Source organism: Phaethon aethereus, assembly GCF_964289735.1.
Source record: "Phaethon aethereus genome assembly, chromosome: 8".
In the NCBI taxonomy this organism is placed as follows: Eukaryota; Metazoa; Chordata; class Aves; order Phaethontiformes; family Phaethontidae; genus Phaethon; species Phaethon aethereus.
Genome location: NC_138584.1, coordinates 21,672,271 through 21,687,631, shown reverse-complemented (window position 1 = coordinate 21,687,631; position 15,361 = coordinate 21,672,271). Strand labels below are relative to the sequence as shown.

The following is a 15,361-nucleotide window of genomic DNA, read 5'->3' as shown; positions in this document are numbered from 1 at the left end:
ACTGGCTTTTAAGACGCATAAAAGAGTTATGCTTTTGAGTGCATAAAGAGAGGCACTAATTAAATCAACAGGTTGACCTATAAAGTAACGGTGTTACACGTCTGGTATAACCCTAACAAGCAACTATTATTACAAAGAAAACACTCATGTGCTGTTATTACTTTTCTTTTTTTTACTACCGCAGCTCAGTTTTAATTTACCCTAATGCTCCAAAATGCACTAGCAAATGTTCTGCAAAAATACTTCAGAATCAGTGATACGGTTACTCTGTTGACTCTTTTCTGTTAAATTTTCGCTGAAGAGGTGGGAGCAGATGGGCAGTGTTTCTATATTTTGTAGGGGTTTTTTTTTTCAAATGCAGATTATAAAGCATGCAGTTTAGTGAAAATATATTGCCTATGTCACCTTTACTACTTCAGTTTGTGAACTGCTAAATGCACTTACAGAAAACAATTAATTTAAAAAGTAATAGGCTAGAGGGGGTGAGATGAAGATTAAGATTGCAAGTTTCGGTCTCATGGCTCAATAAGAAAAGAGAATTCTTACTTCACAATACTGAATTCTGATGAGATTTTATCCATCAAAAACCCTCTCAACACCTGATTTTGTAAGATCCATAGTCTCTGCTGCTGAATAGCTTTTATGAGCCCTGCTTTACCTTTGCAGCTGAATAGAACTAGAACACAGGCTAAAAAATAGGCTAAAATCTGACACACTGTTATTTACATAAAATTGAAGTATTTTGACATATCACTCTGATTTAAGTTTAGTTTGACTTTCTATTTTTAAAAAATCTCACTCTAAGATCATGCTGTGGCATTTACCATGTCTTCACATGTAAACATGGTGAGCATGCGTTATATTTCATATAAAGTATTACATTGCAGGTTAACATAGAAAGCATGCTAATCCAATGTATTTCTTGCACTAGATAAATAAAAGGTTTTAAATGAATATTTTTATGAACCTTGTAACTTCAGCAAACTGCTTAATATAAAATGCAAATATATACAATTGGGTTTAATGTATTTATGCTTATGTTTCATTTATTCTTTTAAATTAGACAATACTATAGCTGCAGACTAATGAATAGTGGATTCATTAAACTTTTTTTTAGTTTACTTCAGGAATCTCTGTTTCTGGTGAAAAAATCTTGAGTCTAGCATCTTGGAGTCTATAAAATCTATACCACTTTACATACTATGCTTTGAGGAGTAAATATCTTGGCATACCAGGATGTCATTGCTCCATTTTATATTTTGTCACTTGTTGACATTACTTTTGTAAGCTATCTTGCTGCCTTTCACTCTGAACAAGCAAATAATTGCACATCAGTAGCTGCAGCAATGTGTAACTTCAGAAATTAGAGAAACAGTTGAATGATTAGCACACTTCTGAATTTTTCATGCATCATGACTCACTTTGCTAGAAACAGAACACACAGATTCCCAGCAAGTTATTATCACGATTTGAACACACAACCCAGTTCAAATAATTTGAAACTGTTAAAAAGGCTTCTGTAAACATTCTTAAGTTCAATTGTATCCTTCAAGCATTTTTTAAAAGCTGCTTAAGAACTATTATGATTGAAATAACAGTTTCAAACAGAAACAATTAAAGGATTTGGAAATTAATCTATAAACCAATGCTACTTACTCTGGCTAAAGTTCTATTAATATGTTCACTTATGCAGTCTTTGTATAACTCACACTTGGCCTTTGGATTTTCTGTAGAAATTAAAAAGAAACTAATTATATATTGCAGTTTAATCAATATTCAGTATATAGTAATTGTAAGAGCTCTTGTCCAAGCAGTTCTCCAAACCACCAGCATTCTGAATTTATGCACATAAGACACAGCACTCCATTCTTGAACTTCAACTACTAAGACTTTATCTTGGTCAAAGTTACAGCACTAGATTGGACTCTGAGGTTTTGTTTTACTCAGGTAGAGAGTTTGGCCCCTTTCCCTGGGACTTCCACAGGTGAAGTTAAGAGATAACTCAAATTTACAGAGAGGAGTACAGATCTGACAACTATGGGGAAGTATCCATTATTTCAAATGGGTTTCATCAATACTAGTTAGCAAAAATAATTTACAAAACGATTATATTCTCAGGAAATGTAAATGCCATTGCCTCGCCTCTTTTTCATGTCTCGCAGATTAATCTAACTGAAGATAAAGAGGCACTGGTGGGTTTCTCAGAAGATGTAGCTCTATAATAACACATAAACCTTTATAATATCATGTACCTTGGCAGGCAGTGCCATCATTTGGCTTAAACTGCAATTTTCCTGTGGATGGTTGATAACCTTCCTTACAGGAGCAGTTAAACCCTCCATCCACGTTTTCACATTTCGCATGATCTCCACAGGCAACAGTTCCTTCATTGCTGCACTCATCTACATCTGCAAATATTGTGAGAAATTGAATTTTTTATTAAGTATTTACAGACTAACACCTTGCTGCTTTGTTGATAATAGCCCTGCACACTGCAAGCAGTTTCATAATAAAATTTCATGGAATAAAAAAAGCAAAAACTAAAAAGGCAAACTTAATGGCAAAACACCTCCCAATTATAATACTTAGGGATTAGAAGGATAAATCATAATTGATCATATTTTTATACCACCACTTTTATTACAATACAATACTGCATTGTTCACGTTTTAAAACCATGAGTTTAAATATTAATTCTATCATAACAAAATGCTCAGCATGATGCAAATCATCTGAAATCCATTTTCCAGAGATTAGACTAAATAGATTTTCTCAGCCTTACAATTCCTTTAGAAAAGAGAAAGAAAACCGCAGCCTTCTCTTTTAAGTCACAGCTTTAAGAAGATGCTACAAAAGATCACTCTATCCATTTTGTTAATCTAAGGTTTAAGCTCTGTGCCCTTTAAAGTGCTTGGCATATTTTTTCTAATCCACATTTAAATTACATTTGCCTGAAATGGTTTTTGTGCTTCTAAATAATTTGCCATTAGGTAGACAGGTTCAGTAGCTGGGTGGGGCACAGTCCAAGAGCAAAACCGATGAATTCCGGTAAAGGGAATCCATGAATTGATCAATTGAGCAGAGCTGGGTACTAACTCGCTGGCTGGAGTAGGGATTACTTTGCATTATTTGGTTCGCTGAGGATAAAGATCAAATAACTCAATGGAGAAAGTAAACTGGGAACAAAACCAAATCATTCTGAAGAACGAAGTAATGGACTGTGAAATGCTGTGCTGGAAAGGCGAAGAGAGCGAACAGCTTTGGGACAGGTACACCTGACGAAAAGAGCTGAAAAATGAAGCGTCTCCCAAGCGGATCTACAGGAACAGCCTGAGAGGGGAAGAGGCTGAGAACTGAACTGACGGACAGCAAAAAGGTAGAGAGGGGAGAGGATAAACCAGAGAGGAAGACAACCCGAGTTAAGAACTGGCGTGACACTGAATTTGGGAAAGAAACTGGCGAGAAAGGAGAACTGATTAACCGATTAGCGGAGGAGAAGAGCCATCGGAGTTGATAGCAGGCCTTTGTGCAGCCGGATGGGTTTTAAGATCGAGCAGGCAGAAAGCAGATACGGGGGCTAGAAATGAACCATTAGCATATAGGAATGATTTTTTCCCTCTTACTTTGATACATGATTGTTGGTGGTTTTCAAAAAGCAATGTGACAAAAATGAGCAATAATGTATGTGAAATAAGGTTGCTAGAGAAACAGGAATTGTGGAAGAATAGAAAAATGTGCTGCATGTCTGTGGATATATCTAGGGAACGCAGAAAGATGTCTGAAGGATACCTGGGGGCTGTCTGCCTATTTGGAGAGCATTTATAGTAACGTTGTAGAACATTCTTTACTAATGGCAAGAAAGGCTCCATAAATAATCAGATGAACGCTTTTTTTTGTTGTTGTGTTTTTTTTTTTTCTTTTTTGTATACAGGGCAACTGTAAAATGAATTTAAGCTTTTAATGGAATATTTTAACAGTTTCTGCATCCACACAATTTTTGCTGTTTTGTCCTTAATTCTCCGCCTCCCATTCGTCCGCCAGTAATCGCAGATGTCTTCCTGGGGTTCAAGTAGATGGCCGAGGTCCCACCTCACTTTCACATCCCTGTTTCCCTCACTGAGCAGTGCCCCTGATGCGTGCCTGAAATGCTGCGTCGCAAGCCGCGGGTTCAGAAGCTCCCACTGAAACGCTGTTCAGACGCCGGCACGGCACAGACGGGAAGGAGAGGCAGGGCTGGAGGTGCATTTGCCCTCCCCGGCACAACCACCTCTGCTCTTCAGGGAGAGCTGCCAAGGAGGCTGTGTGTTTGAACGGGTTGACGCAAGCACTGAAGTTTAAAGTATGAGGTTAAATTATAATTATCTGCATTAGGGCAATAATTTGTTTCCGTATTTAATGCCCCAAACTGCAAACATTTCTGTTTAATGAGCTGAGTTTCGCATTATCCATATTTGTGTGGTTTCTGTGACCTCAGTATTCACAGTCATGGAGCTAACCACATTATACGTCAATGAATCTGGCAAAAGTGAAGAAAAGGGGGAAAAAAGCGTGATATAGTGCTATACACAGGCTACCTCATAATTAAATGCTGTCATTTAAAGACATAAGGCTAAAGTTCTTACTCTTGGCATTTAAATAACCTCTCACATCAGTAAATTATAAAGCTCTTTTTGAAACAAGTGGGTGCCTGTCAGTGCCCTGTTGTGTGACTATGTAAGACAGAGAAAGTTTGGATGCATTGAAGTGCCAAGGGTGAAGACCATGACAATACCAGTTTGTGTAACAAAAACACCAGCCTTATACCAAAGATTCCTCTGGCCTTGTCAGCTACACAGAGAAGGACATGTACATCTTAACAAGATATTCAGCATGTAATGCAATGCTAAAACACCAGCGAATGACAACAAGCTTTGCTAAAACTTAGAGTGACTTACAAATAAACAAATATTTTAATATTTTCCAAACTACCATTGCTAAGTATCAGGTTTCCATGTGATATACTGATGTAAATATTTAAAGGTTATTATGATATTTTCCTTTTCATGAGTTTTTAGTTTGGCAAATCATTTATTTGTCATTATTGGGCAGTAACACAAATTACCCTTCCTTTTGTAATTATGTCAGATATTAAGTGTAACGGATATTTTAATGAGAAGTCAGGATTATCCAAAACAGCAGCAGAAACTCAAGCACCAAGGCACATGTCAGGCAACAGGATCGCTATTTACAGTCTGACAGAGACACCCTGTCGAGCATATGCAAATAGAGTTTCTGCAGTTGAGTTGTCCATATGGAATGAATCCATATCACGCCTATCTAATTTACTGTCTCCTGGAGAAAAAAAAATCTCTTGGATGACAAAATTAAAAGGCAATATGCCTCATCTTGCAAGGTACTAATCAGCTTCATATCCCTTTTAAATCAATGAGATTGTCGGGGGCAGCCAACGATTTGTGACAGTTGCAAGAACGCTGCTTTTAAGTTCTTGCTTTGAAATACCGTGTGCGGTAGCTGTAGGTTTTTGTTTCTTTATATTTTGTAGTTATGCCTTTTTAACCAAATATGCAATTGTGGGACCACACACGGACAACAGCTTGTCAGTGCTTTCAGCAATCCAGTTTTACTAGAGCTTTGGGGAGAGGATCTCAAACTGTCCTCCTTGATCTACTAAGGGAATAGGACTGGGCAGCCAAGGTTTGCATGAGCAGTCTTCACAGACAACATTCCTGAGCAAAGGTTGAAGAACAGCAGCATTTTAAACAGAAGAGCATTCGCCATAGCTCTGCAAAAAGCCCCGGCCTTTTAGTAAATATTCAAAACAGATCCTGGAGCTGAACTTTGAAGCTTTTATAATAGCTCTGATCAGAAAAATAATATCACCAACACCACTTAGGCTAGTGTGAAAATAGATTTATAACCTTTTATTTTATTTCTGTGCTTTGTCACTCCTCATTTACTGCAGCAGGCAAGGAAATTCCAATTAAATTAAAAGTACTGAGAACAGTTATTATGTTCAGTCTTGCCAATTACTGGATTGTACCTACATAGCTTTGATTCTTCACCAGTCAGTCAAGACAGCTTGATGTCTACATTATACCTTCTGCTTATTAGTAGCTTGCAAGTGATTGAAAAGTCCAATTGCAAAGGACTAGATGTTCCCTCCCCATGTCTCCATACTGTGGAAGGCAGCAGCACACATAAAGTAGAAATGAAAAAGCCTACGAACGGCACAGGTAAAAGAACAGTTAGCTATGTGGCATAATGTCATATCCCATGCACTGTCCAACTCCCGTCACAGAAAAGGATGTGATGGAGAATGGGTGCCTTCCCAGTACTCTAAGAAGCAGCTAACAAAAACCTGAAGAAAACTAATAGCGTGTTCCTGGAAAAGGCAGAGTGACATGGATATCACTTTCATTTTAAAGATGGCCATTTTCATGTTTTTATTCTTTTGACCTGGGTGGAAAAAGCAGGTTTATATTTCACCTTTTTATCTGCAGAGGAACATTAAATAAAATGTGAAGTCTAACAAAAAGGATAGCTTTTACACAGTAAATGGATTTTAATAACTCAGATTCAGAACAGCAGAAAAATATCTTCAGAAATATCATGTCTGCATTCCTCTTTTTTTCTTCTCCATTTCCTTTCTCTTTCTCTATCTCCCTTCCTACTCTCTGGTTGCTCCTCTATCTGCATGTTTCATTGTCACCTCTTCACCAATTCTGCCCGATAACATGAATGAAATACTGTTGACTCTCAACTCAAAAGTCAACATTCTGGTTGGATAAAGGGTGAACTGGCATTTCTCAAAGCTGTTATCCCATGTTTTCTTTTGATTCACTTGAAAGTTCTAATCACTTTGTATTCAGAAGTTTAGTGTCGTATCCAAAGAGAGGAGGAACACACATGCACATGGACTTTGAAATGGACTAGCACACACACAGAGTGAGGCACTACATTTGCACCCTGGGGAACTCCAGGTAGGTTTCATGGCATAACCAAGTAGGTTGCATAATGGCATACTCTCCAAAATTCAACCACTGTATTTTTAAAGTTACTGCCATATACATTATACACGTATATTAAAAAGAAAACTTAAGACTGCAGAATCTGAAAATATTTTGGGGACCTATAAACATGGGGAGCTACTGGGTAACTTGCACTGTATATACAATGATAACTTTGGTCTTTGCTTCAGCTGTGTAGGGTACACCCTGAATACACTACTGTCAGCTGCTTGTGTGCAACTCCTATGTACCACCTGTAGTAGCAGATCCAGCGGGTAAGGAATATCCTATTATGGTTTCCCTGACAGATAAAGTAGAAAATTAATTGTGGATCAAAAGGTTGTCTTTAGGACTCATTGCTTGGTAAAGTTAATTGGTACACTTGCTTAATGAGAAAAGGTGCCCACAGGTAATTTTTTATTTCAGTGTGAGTTTTGGAAGCTCTCAGCTCCTCCCATATGGATTTGCAAAAAGCAGAAGAAAAGTGATAAAATAAACCCCAGTAGAGGATAAAAAAAGATCTGTCTGCCCAGTAAAGAAAAGAGGGCAAAAAAAGAAAAAAAAAAAAAGAGAAATTAGCAAGCTAATGGCAAAAGGCTAAAGTGACACAAGAACAGTCAGAGAAATAACTTTGAAGACAAAACTTCTGAAGCTGAGGAAATGTCATAACATAAAAATCAAAGCCTGGACCAGAAACGGTGAGAATATTTACAGCCCAATGTGCTAACAGTTTCAATCCCAGCTAATTTAAGAACGATTCATAGCAGCTGGATAAAGCAGAGCTCTTAGATGGATGTGAGCAATGGGCAAGAAATGTTGATTAGATCACTTTCTGGCTTAATATGGAGCCATTTTGCTGATATTAAGAGCAGTAAGAACAGAGGCTGTCAGCACTCACAAGCTCACAGGAGATATCTAGAATGAGACACAGTCAGCATAAAGGTGTAAAGGGCAATAGATTTATTTCTCATTTTCCCATTCCCTGAGGACTGTTGCAACACACAGAGAAAATTACCAGGAGTCTGAAAAAAAGAGAAATAGTTACAGTTCTTCCATTCAAAGGAAATCCTGAACTATTGTATAGTTGTTCAGAAATAACATTTTTTCAGAGAACTTTGCCTCCTCTGTAATCTTGAACATGTTCCATCCAACTGCTACAGAAACAGAGGCTGATGGATGGCACAGGAGGTAGGGTAACTACTGATCTTGCTCATTGCTTTTGATCAGACTTGAAAAATTACCAAAAATATCCCAACCAAAACCCCTAAACAAAAGATATTTGGAGCATAGCAGGTCAAACATATAGGAAATTTTGTTGGTCCAGAGCGACCTGAATGCAGAATACTTTGTTACTCTGCTTTGTTTTAAGAATACGACCACCTTGCTCACAGATCAGTGAACCATAAATAGGTGGATTAGGGATTTCTGTATTACTTTAACTATATAGTCATTGTCTAAAACTATGACATGAGGATTAAAAATATTTCAAGCAGAGTCAAGATTGAAGTGTTACTGAAAGCAAAGGCAGCTGCTGTGTTATTGATGAGAAGTGTGGGCCTGAACTGGATACTAAGCCTGTACCAGTCCAAATTGTGGGAATTTTATATCCAGACTCCAAAATTCATAAATCTGAAAGCATTTTGCTAGATTTCTATAATTAACAGAAGCAATAAGAGAAGAGTGACAATGCAAAGCTAGCTGGCAGACATGAATAACTTACCCACACAGGAGGTTCCATCATTAGGTACAAAAGTTTGTTGACCATTGCTGGATTTGAAACCAGGCACACACATGCAGAAATAACTTCCCACTGTGTTTGTGCAATTGGCATGCTCTCCACAAGGCTGAGTAGCATTTTCACATTCATTATCATCTGTCAAGACATAAATTATGGAGAAATATATTTGCATTTGCCTATTGAAGAAAACAGTAAAGTAAAAGCTTAATTTGGCCTCTGGTATTTTATTTATATAAGTTTTGAATGCTGAGCTGGTGTTTGTCTATATAGTTTTCCTATTGCCAAGGATGTAATCTGGTGTTCAGCAGCACCTTTCTGCCCTCATCCTGTGTGAGTCAACAAATGAGAAAAGCAGTGGGATACTGAAGTGAATGGTTTAATTGGATATTCACTTGGAATAAAGGATTGAGACAAGTACATGTTCTGCCTTCTGCCATGGTTGCATTTGATAACATTTTTTGCTACCCAAAAATCTGCAGGTAGAGTCACCCTGAAGATGCATCTGGGAATTTAGAATCATAGAAAACGGAGCTCAAAACAATAGTCACCTACTTTGTTCCCTAACACCAAAACAATATATGACTAAACTGATAGGCTTTTTTCCAGCCTGTTTTTGAAGAGCTTCTCTGGTGTTTCTCAGTCATCCCAGACAACAAACTGACTAAGTTTATCCTACTGACTGACCTGAATCTTCAAGGATATTCTTTTTTCTTAGTTATCCCAAAGATCTTAACAAACAGATGAGCAAGATTCATGGCTTGATCTTTACCTCTTAGCAATTGCTGTTGCAAGTCATCATCTCTGTACCTGCAAATTTACACGATCTATTTTACAGGGCTAATCCCATGCCTCCAACGATATATGAAAAAGGAACTCTATACACAAGTCTTAAAAAACTCTCATCTCTGTGTTATCATTGTGAGCACAGGCACCCAGCTAGCTTGGTCAAAGGTCAAATGAAATCATAAACTCCTGTTTTGAGCTGTATAGTTGATTTTCTGTAACGACTCAATAAAACTGTTTTCTCTCCAGAATCTTCCAAGGTCCCTGTTGTGTATTAAATAATTTTCAGACTAAACTTGAAAACATTTTCAAGAGCTTCCTTATCCAGACACTCTACTTATCAAACTGAGATTAACACTCACAATACTAATAATTCCATCTTTCCAAATGGCTGATTTTTTCCAAAGCACCCCAAAACTCTGAAACAAAGTTGTCAATGAAATCCTTCCAGAAGAAGATGACACTGAGTGTCCATTTTCTACAACATGAGAATGGAAGAGAATTAAAGGCTTCCTGAAGTCTACTGGGATTTTGTTCCTGTTCTCAAGAAAAGGTACTCATAACATGACGAATGACAGGAAAGGATTCTAACAGGGAGAGAAATAACTATTTATTGCAGAAGAGGAACGATTAAGGAGCATGACAGGGACAAGAAATATGATTTCAGAAAAGACGTCCAGGAATAAGTTTGAGAAAGGTGCTTCTGCTTCCTAACGGTCAGTGTTCTCTTAAGGTGTTCACAGACATCGGGTACAGATAAGTAAAGTGTCATGTAAGTGAGGGCAGTGACAAGATTAAAGTACACCAAGAGGCTTAAAGTGCTGCAGGAATACATTTCTGCAATATAACTTAGTCACAACCCCCAGCATAACCCTGAAACAGGACATTTTTCAGATTTGAAGTCTGCGTGATTTTGAATGTTACCCAGTTGACTCAGAGATGCAAATATCAATTCAGCACTGCAACTTTCCTCAGGGGAATTTGGGTCAACAGTATCAAATGGATTACACTCATTATAACTAAAATTGAATGTAATGCAAGAGGAATCCAAGTAGAAAAGCACTTTCCCAACACATGTCAACAACATATATTCTGCAGCTTTGGTATTCATGAGAATACAATACAGAAGGTGTATGATTTGGATCTTAAAGAACACCCAAGTAAAACCAAGTTAGTTTAAGTGGAATTATGATGGGGAGGAAAAAATATGATGTTAATCTAAGTTCAAAAGCAAAGCATGAGAATATAAAAAAATCCAGTTTGGTACATGGCATTGCAGAGACCAGGCCCCAGAACACTTTACAGATATTGGTAGGAAGGTCCACTTCTTCAAATACCATTTGTGTCTCTTTGGCTCTTTTGCAATCCCAGTTTGCTCCCAGACCATGGCATTTCATGGGGAAAAAAAAAAAAAATAGGACTACCCTATTTGAGCTGCCAAGTGAACTTGGTCTTGGGAAAGTGTTATAGATCCTAGAAAACAATATATGTTGACTTTGGAAAGCTCATGGGATAGTAATCATGGAAGATGAGAAGTAAAAGGACAGTGATGACTGCAGGACTTCATTCAAAGTAGAGGAATAACAGAACTAAGGAGAGAAAAGCTACAGGTTACATGCAGGAACTTTTCTTTTTGACTTGTTTTCTAGGAACTCAACTATAGTCCTCAAAATCCAGCAATATTATCTTTTTCAGGTGGACCAAAGAGTTTATAAGGAATATTAAAATGATTCATGGCCCGGTCATCAATAAATTCTTTACAATCATGCCTAACTAACTTTACAGGGTTATTGGTGTTTAGGACATCTGTAAGAGGTTTAATGGTGACTATATTACCTTAGGAGGCTTGCCTATTGAGAACACCTTTCAGGCAATTTGAGAAATCTTTAGAATATCAACGAAGAATAGCAGTAACTTACATTGCAAACACAAGAATGAATATTTTAACGTGTTACATTCGTAAGGAGCTTTCTTATCACTATTCCCATGGTCTAATGTAATACTGAGCAGACCGTGCTGGGGGATAATTTACTGGTCAACAACCTGTTTCCATTGAAATTAATGTTATAAATCACTGACATACGTCAGCCCAGGGTGGTGCTCACTATGGAAAACTACTGGGTTAATGAGAAAGGCAAGTGAGGAAGAAGTTTTCAAGAAAAAAAAAACGGAGTTTCATATACAGTTTGACGAGGTATATTTAAATAATCTGCTTAATTTCACACAAAATATTTTACAAGATCAACAACAATGGCAAAAATATCTTGCAGTTCTCTGTATAAACAATTCGAATTTTTCCTTCAGACAGCAGTTTAATGTAAAACCCAGGTGCTTAAAGTAATTTTCTAAATTTTACATGACATATAATATTATTGGATTTGTGATTTAAAGGACATTAGGAAAAACAGCATTGATAGATGGAAAAAATGTTTTGGATTTTTTGTGTGTTTGTTTTAAGAAAACTTTCTGCCTATACAGAGAGGATACATTAAATGACATAATCAAGCACATAATCCATCTGCTTTGTTGTTACCTAATGTAATTATGGCATATACATTAACGGCTGGCACAGATACCCACTGAACACTGCAGGCAGTATTTCAGGAATGCATATTCCTTTAAAGATTTTTTTTTTTCCAGTAACTGATGAAAAATTTGGAGACTTCTAGAGACAAGATTGGCCAAATGACAAGGTTAATTATTGTTATTAAATGGTAATGCTGCATCCAAACCTGTTTGATACACAAGACCTTTGTTGAATCGCTGAACTGTCTCGAGACATGACAGTTGGGGTGGGGGGTGGGAGGGTGGGGACAAGGCTGTTGTTTGTTTGGTGGCATTTTTTTTTGGTTTTTTTTAGGAGGGGTGTTTTGTTTTTTACATGGCAGTTTATGGTATTTGGATTGGTCTAAAATCTCATCATTAAAAATCACAAGGTGAGGAAGGTTATAAATAATTTCCTAGGAAATTTGTGTTAAATAACTCAAAGATGGGTGGATACAGGAATGTGTATATACCAGCACCTGCATATGGTAAGACCCTTACATGATACAGTTGTAAAATAAAATCAATCCTCCATTTTCACCTTACAAATGCAGTTACCATGTTTTTCACTCTACATAAATAATTATGGTTAGATGAATTCAGCTACTAGCTGCATGTAATCATTTCTCTACTAGTCTCTTGAAGGTGTATAAATGTATTCAAAAACAAAAAAAATCTGAAAAGCTGATAGCCTTTTCAAACTTCATTTTGAATTGAGGATGGTAGTTCTGTATTAAAACCACATGAGCTCATTAATATGAGAACACCATTGGTTTAGGATTGAGTAGCCCCACTAAGAAGTTTGAGCGTTGATGGAAGTCTTCCCCTGTCACAGAGGGCTATAAATTAGATCCAGTGTTTGAACAATCACTCTTTTACATCAGGTAATATTGTTCATTGTTAAGTAAAATGTGTATGTATTATATCAATGCTAAACAAATTCTTTGTTGTATAAAGAGCATTCAATTCTTTTAGAAACTTTAAAACATATGAATACAGAAAGGAAGAATGATTTGTTGATTTTAGGGCTGTGATGCAGTTGGAAGCTAGAGGAATCTGATGAGATTTTAGGAAAAAAGGATAAAGGAAATTTCTTCTGTCATATTCTATATCCTTTCTGAAGTGCAATTTTTACCCTGTCATATATCTTATTTTAATACTGGGTGGTTATAAAATTATAACCTACCATAGGAAAACACCAGGGCAACTACAGCTACAAAAAGACATAATTTGTTATTATTGTGACAAGCATGAGAAAAATACTTTGAATTATCAGTTTTAGATATAAGATTTTTGTAATGTTGTTTACATATATTTACATGAAAAATGTAATGAGGGAAAGTCTTATAGCAATGGATTTATCAAAACGGTTTTGAAGGATTTCCATTGCACTGGGCACATGTCCATGATAGACTTTTTGACGATATGATTACCTATAATATGAAGAGTTAGCATGGGGGCGAAACTTGTCATATTGACTCACAATCACACAGAAGGTTGGGGTTTTTTTGCCCTTTGTAAATTTTGAAGTAAACTGTTTCTCCCGGTTGAAATCACCCAAGTTAAAAAGAATTATTTGTGCATTTTCAGTCCTCACCAAGCCATGCAAAATGAGATTTTTGTAGAAGTGAACCTTTGTATTATAGAATATATTCTGGGCTCTCTGGCATTGAATTAAATTGATATCAGTCAGGCTGGTGGCCTTTACTACTTCGTAAATTATTTGATTGGAAAACTAACAACGTTGGAGTTTGGTCACTGGAGATAGCCACCCATGGTGGGATGGTCCATGGCTGCAGGAGCTTGCCACGTGGGAGCCCACCACATGGAAAGCCTGCTCTGGAGCAGCACAGCCTGTGAACTCAGCCCTTGACTTCCATGCTCCCAGCTCTTCTGCAGAAGAGCTGGGATTCCCCAAGCCTTGGATCGAAATCTGCCAGCTAGACCTACGTCTCCAAGGGCTTACTGCTGGGGCCTTGCTACAGGCAGAGCACTTGAGGCTCTGGTTCCTCTGCTTCTCTGGCAGGGGCCACAGTCCTGGCTCCCCACACAGGGTAATCTGTGCTGTGGCCAGGGTCCTTTGCAGGCTCTGACCTGGATAACTAGCCAGGCTGGCCAGAGGGGCAACAAGCTTTCCAGGGCAGCAGAAGTCTGGTGGTTGCAGGTGAACTATTTTGATGCCTTGACATTCCCGAGAAGGATTTTGATGAATGAAGAACTCCTGACCAGAGCTTGAGTTCGATAACCTCAGTTTTCCCAAAGTCACACCTGAAGAAGCCTAGGCATGATGGTGTGATTTTCCTAAGTTTGATGAATGCTTGATGTTACTAAGGACCATAAGCAGCTCACACTGAGGCCATTAATGTGAATGTATTGTAGTATACAGTATCTCATCTGGAGAATGCACTGAATAGAAAGAGAAGCAATTAAAACATCAGCAATAACTTTTGACCCAATCCAGGCCTTTTGAAGCCAAGGTCGGGGGCCTCTGGGGCATACCCGTCTATCAAGAACAGCAGTGGCAGCACAGAGCTGGGGACCAGCATCAGGCGCAGCAGTCTGAAAAGTGGACAACAGTGGGTAGGAAGGAAACGCAGCCGGCGCAGCTGGGGAATACACTGATTCATTGCATCCGGCTGTTCTCTTTCAGCAGCAGCCTCTGCTGCCAGAGCTGCTATGGAGCCCCGGGGGGAAACTAAAACTACCCTTCCCTAGTGTAACCCTCATGGGAGAAAAGTACTTGAAGTGCCTCACTTAACCCCTCAAAAACAAGGAAATGAAAGGCTTCCTGTAAAACAAATTCCAGTGCTACTCACCCTGCTGTGCTTAGCTTGTCTGGAGGTCTCGGAGCAGTGGGTGATCTTACATGCATTACTTCTGTGCCGCAGGACGGTGCATCTACAGCCATCGCAGCCCGAGTTAAGAGTGGTGATACCATTAACAACCTTGCCTTTCCTTCCTTGTGATGTTTTTCCATTAATGGTAATTTAACACAATTTGTTTATGATTCTCCAAAGATTCAGCATTCAAATTTGGTCTATATCAGCATAAAAGAGCAGATGCTTAGAAAAACCTCTTGAGACCGCAGAACTGGGCTGGAAATCTCATTTAAATATGAATTGCTTTCATAATGGGCCTGATTCATCTTTGTCCTACACTGGGGCAGGGGACCATGCAGTTGCTGCATAGGAAATCTTGCCACTGCAAGCTCAGTCTTGCTAAAATTCCATAACTCTACCTCCTCGCAAGAGCTCTTCACAATGCCTTCTTGGGCTGTTTCTATAGCTTG

The 15,361-nt window shown here is 38.1% G+C and overlaps 1 protein-coding gene across 1 annotated transcript in view; it reads right to left on the bottom strand.

Annotated features, from left to right (window-relative positions):
- Positions 1-15,361, bottom strand: part of ADGRL4 (adhesion G protein-coupled receptor L4) — a gene marked incomplete at its 3' end in the record, with an annotated part of 75,135 nt that overhangs the window by 26,233 nt on the left and 33,541 nt on the right. The window contains exons 3-5 of the mRNA XM_082002947.1: positions 8,728-8,880; positions 2,253-2,408; positions 1,657-1,727 (exon numbers count right to left, since the gene is read on the bottom strand). Coding sequence (XP_081859073.1) covers positions 1,657-1,727; positions 2,253-2,408; positions 8,728-8,880 — 380 coding nt within the window. The remainder of the gene's footprint in view (positions 1-1,656; positions 1,728-2,252; positions 2,409-8,727; positions 8,881-15,361) is intronic.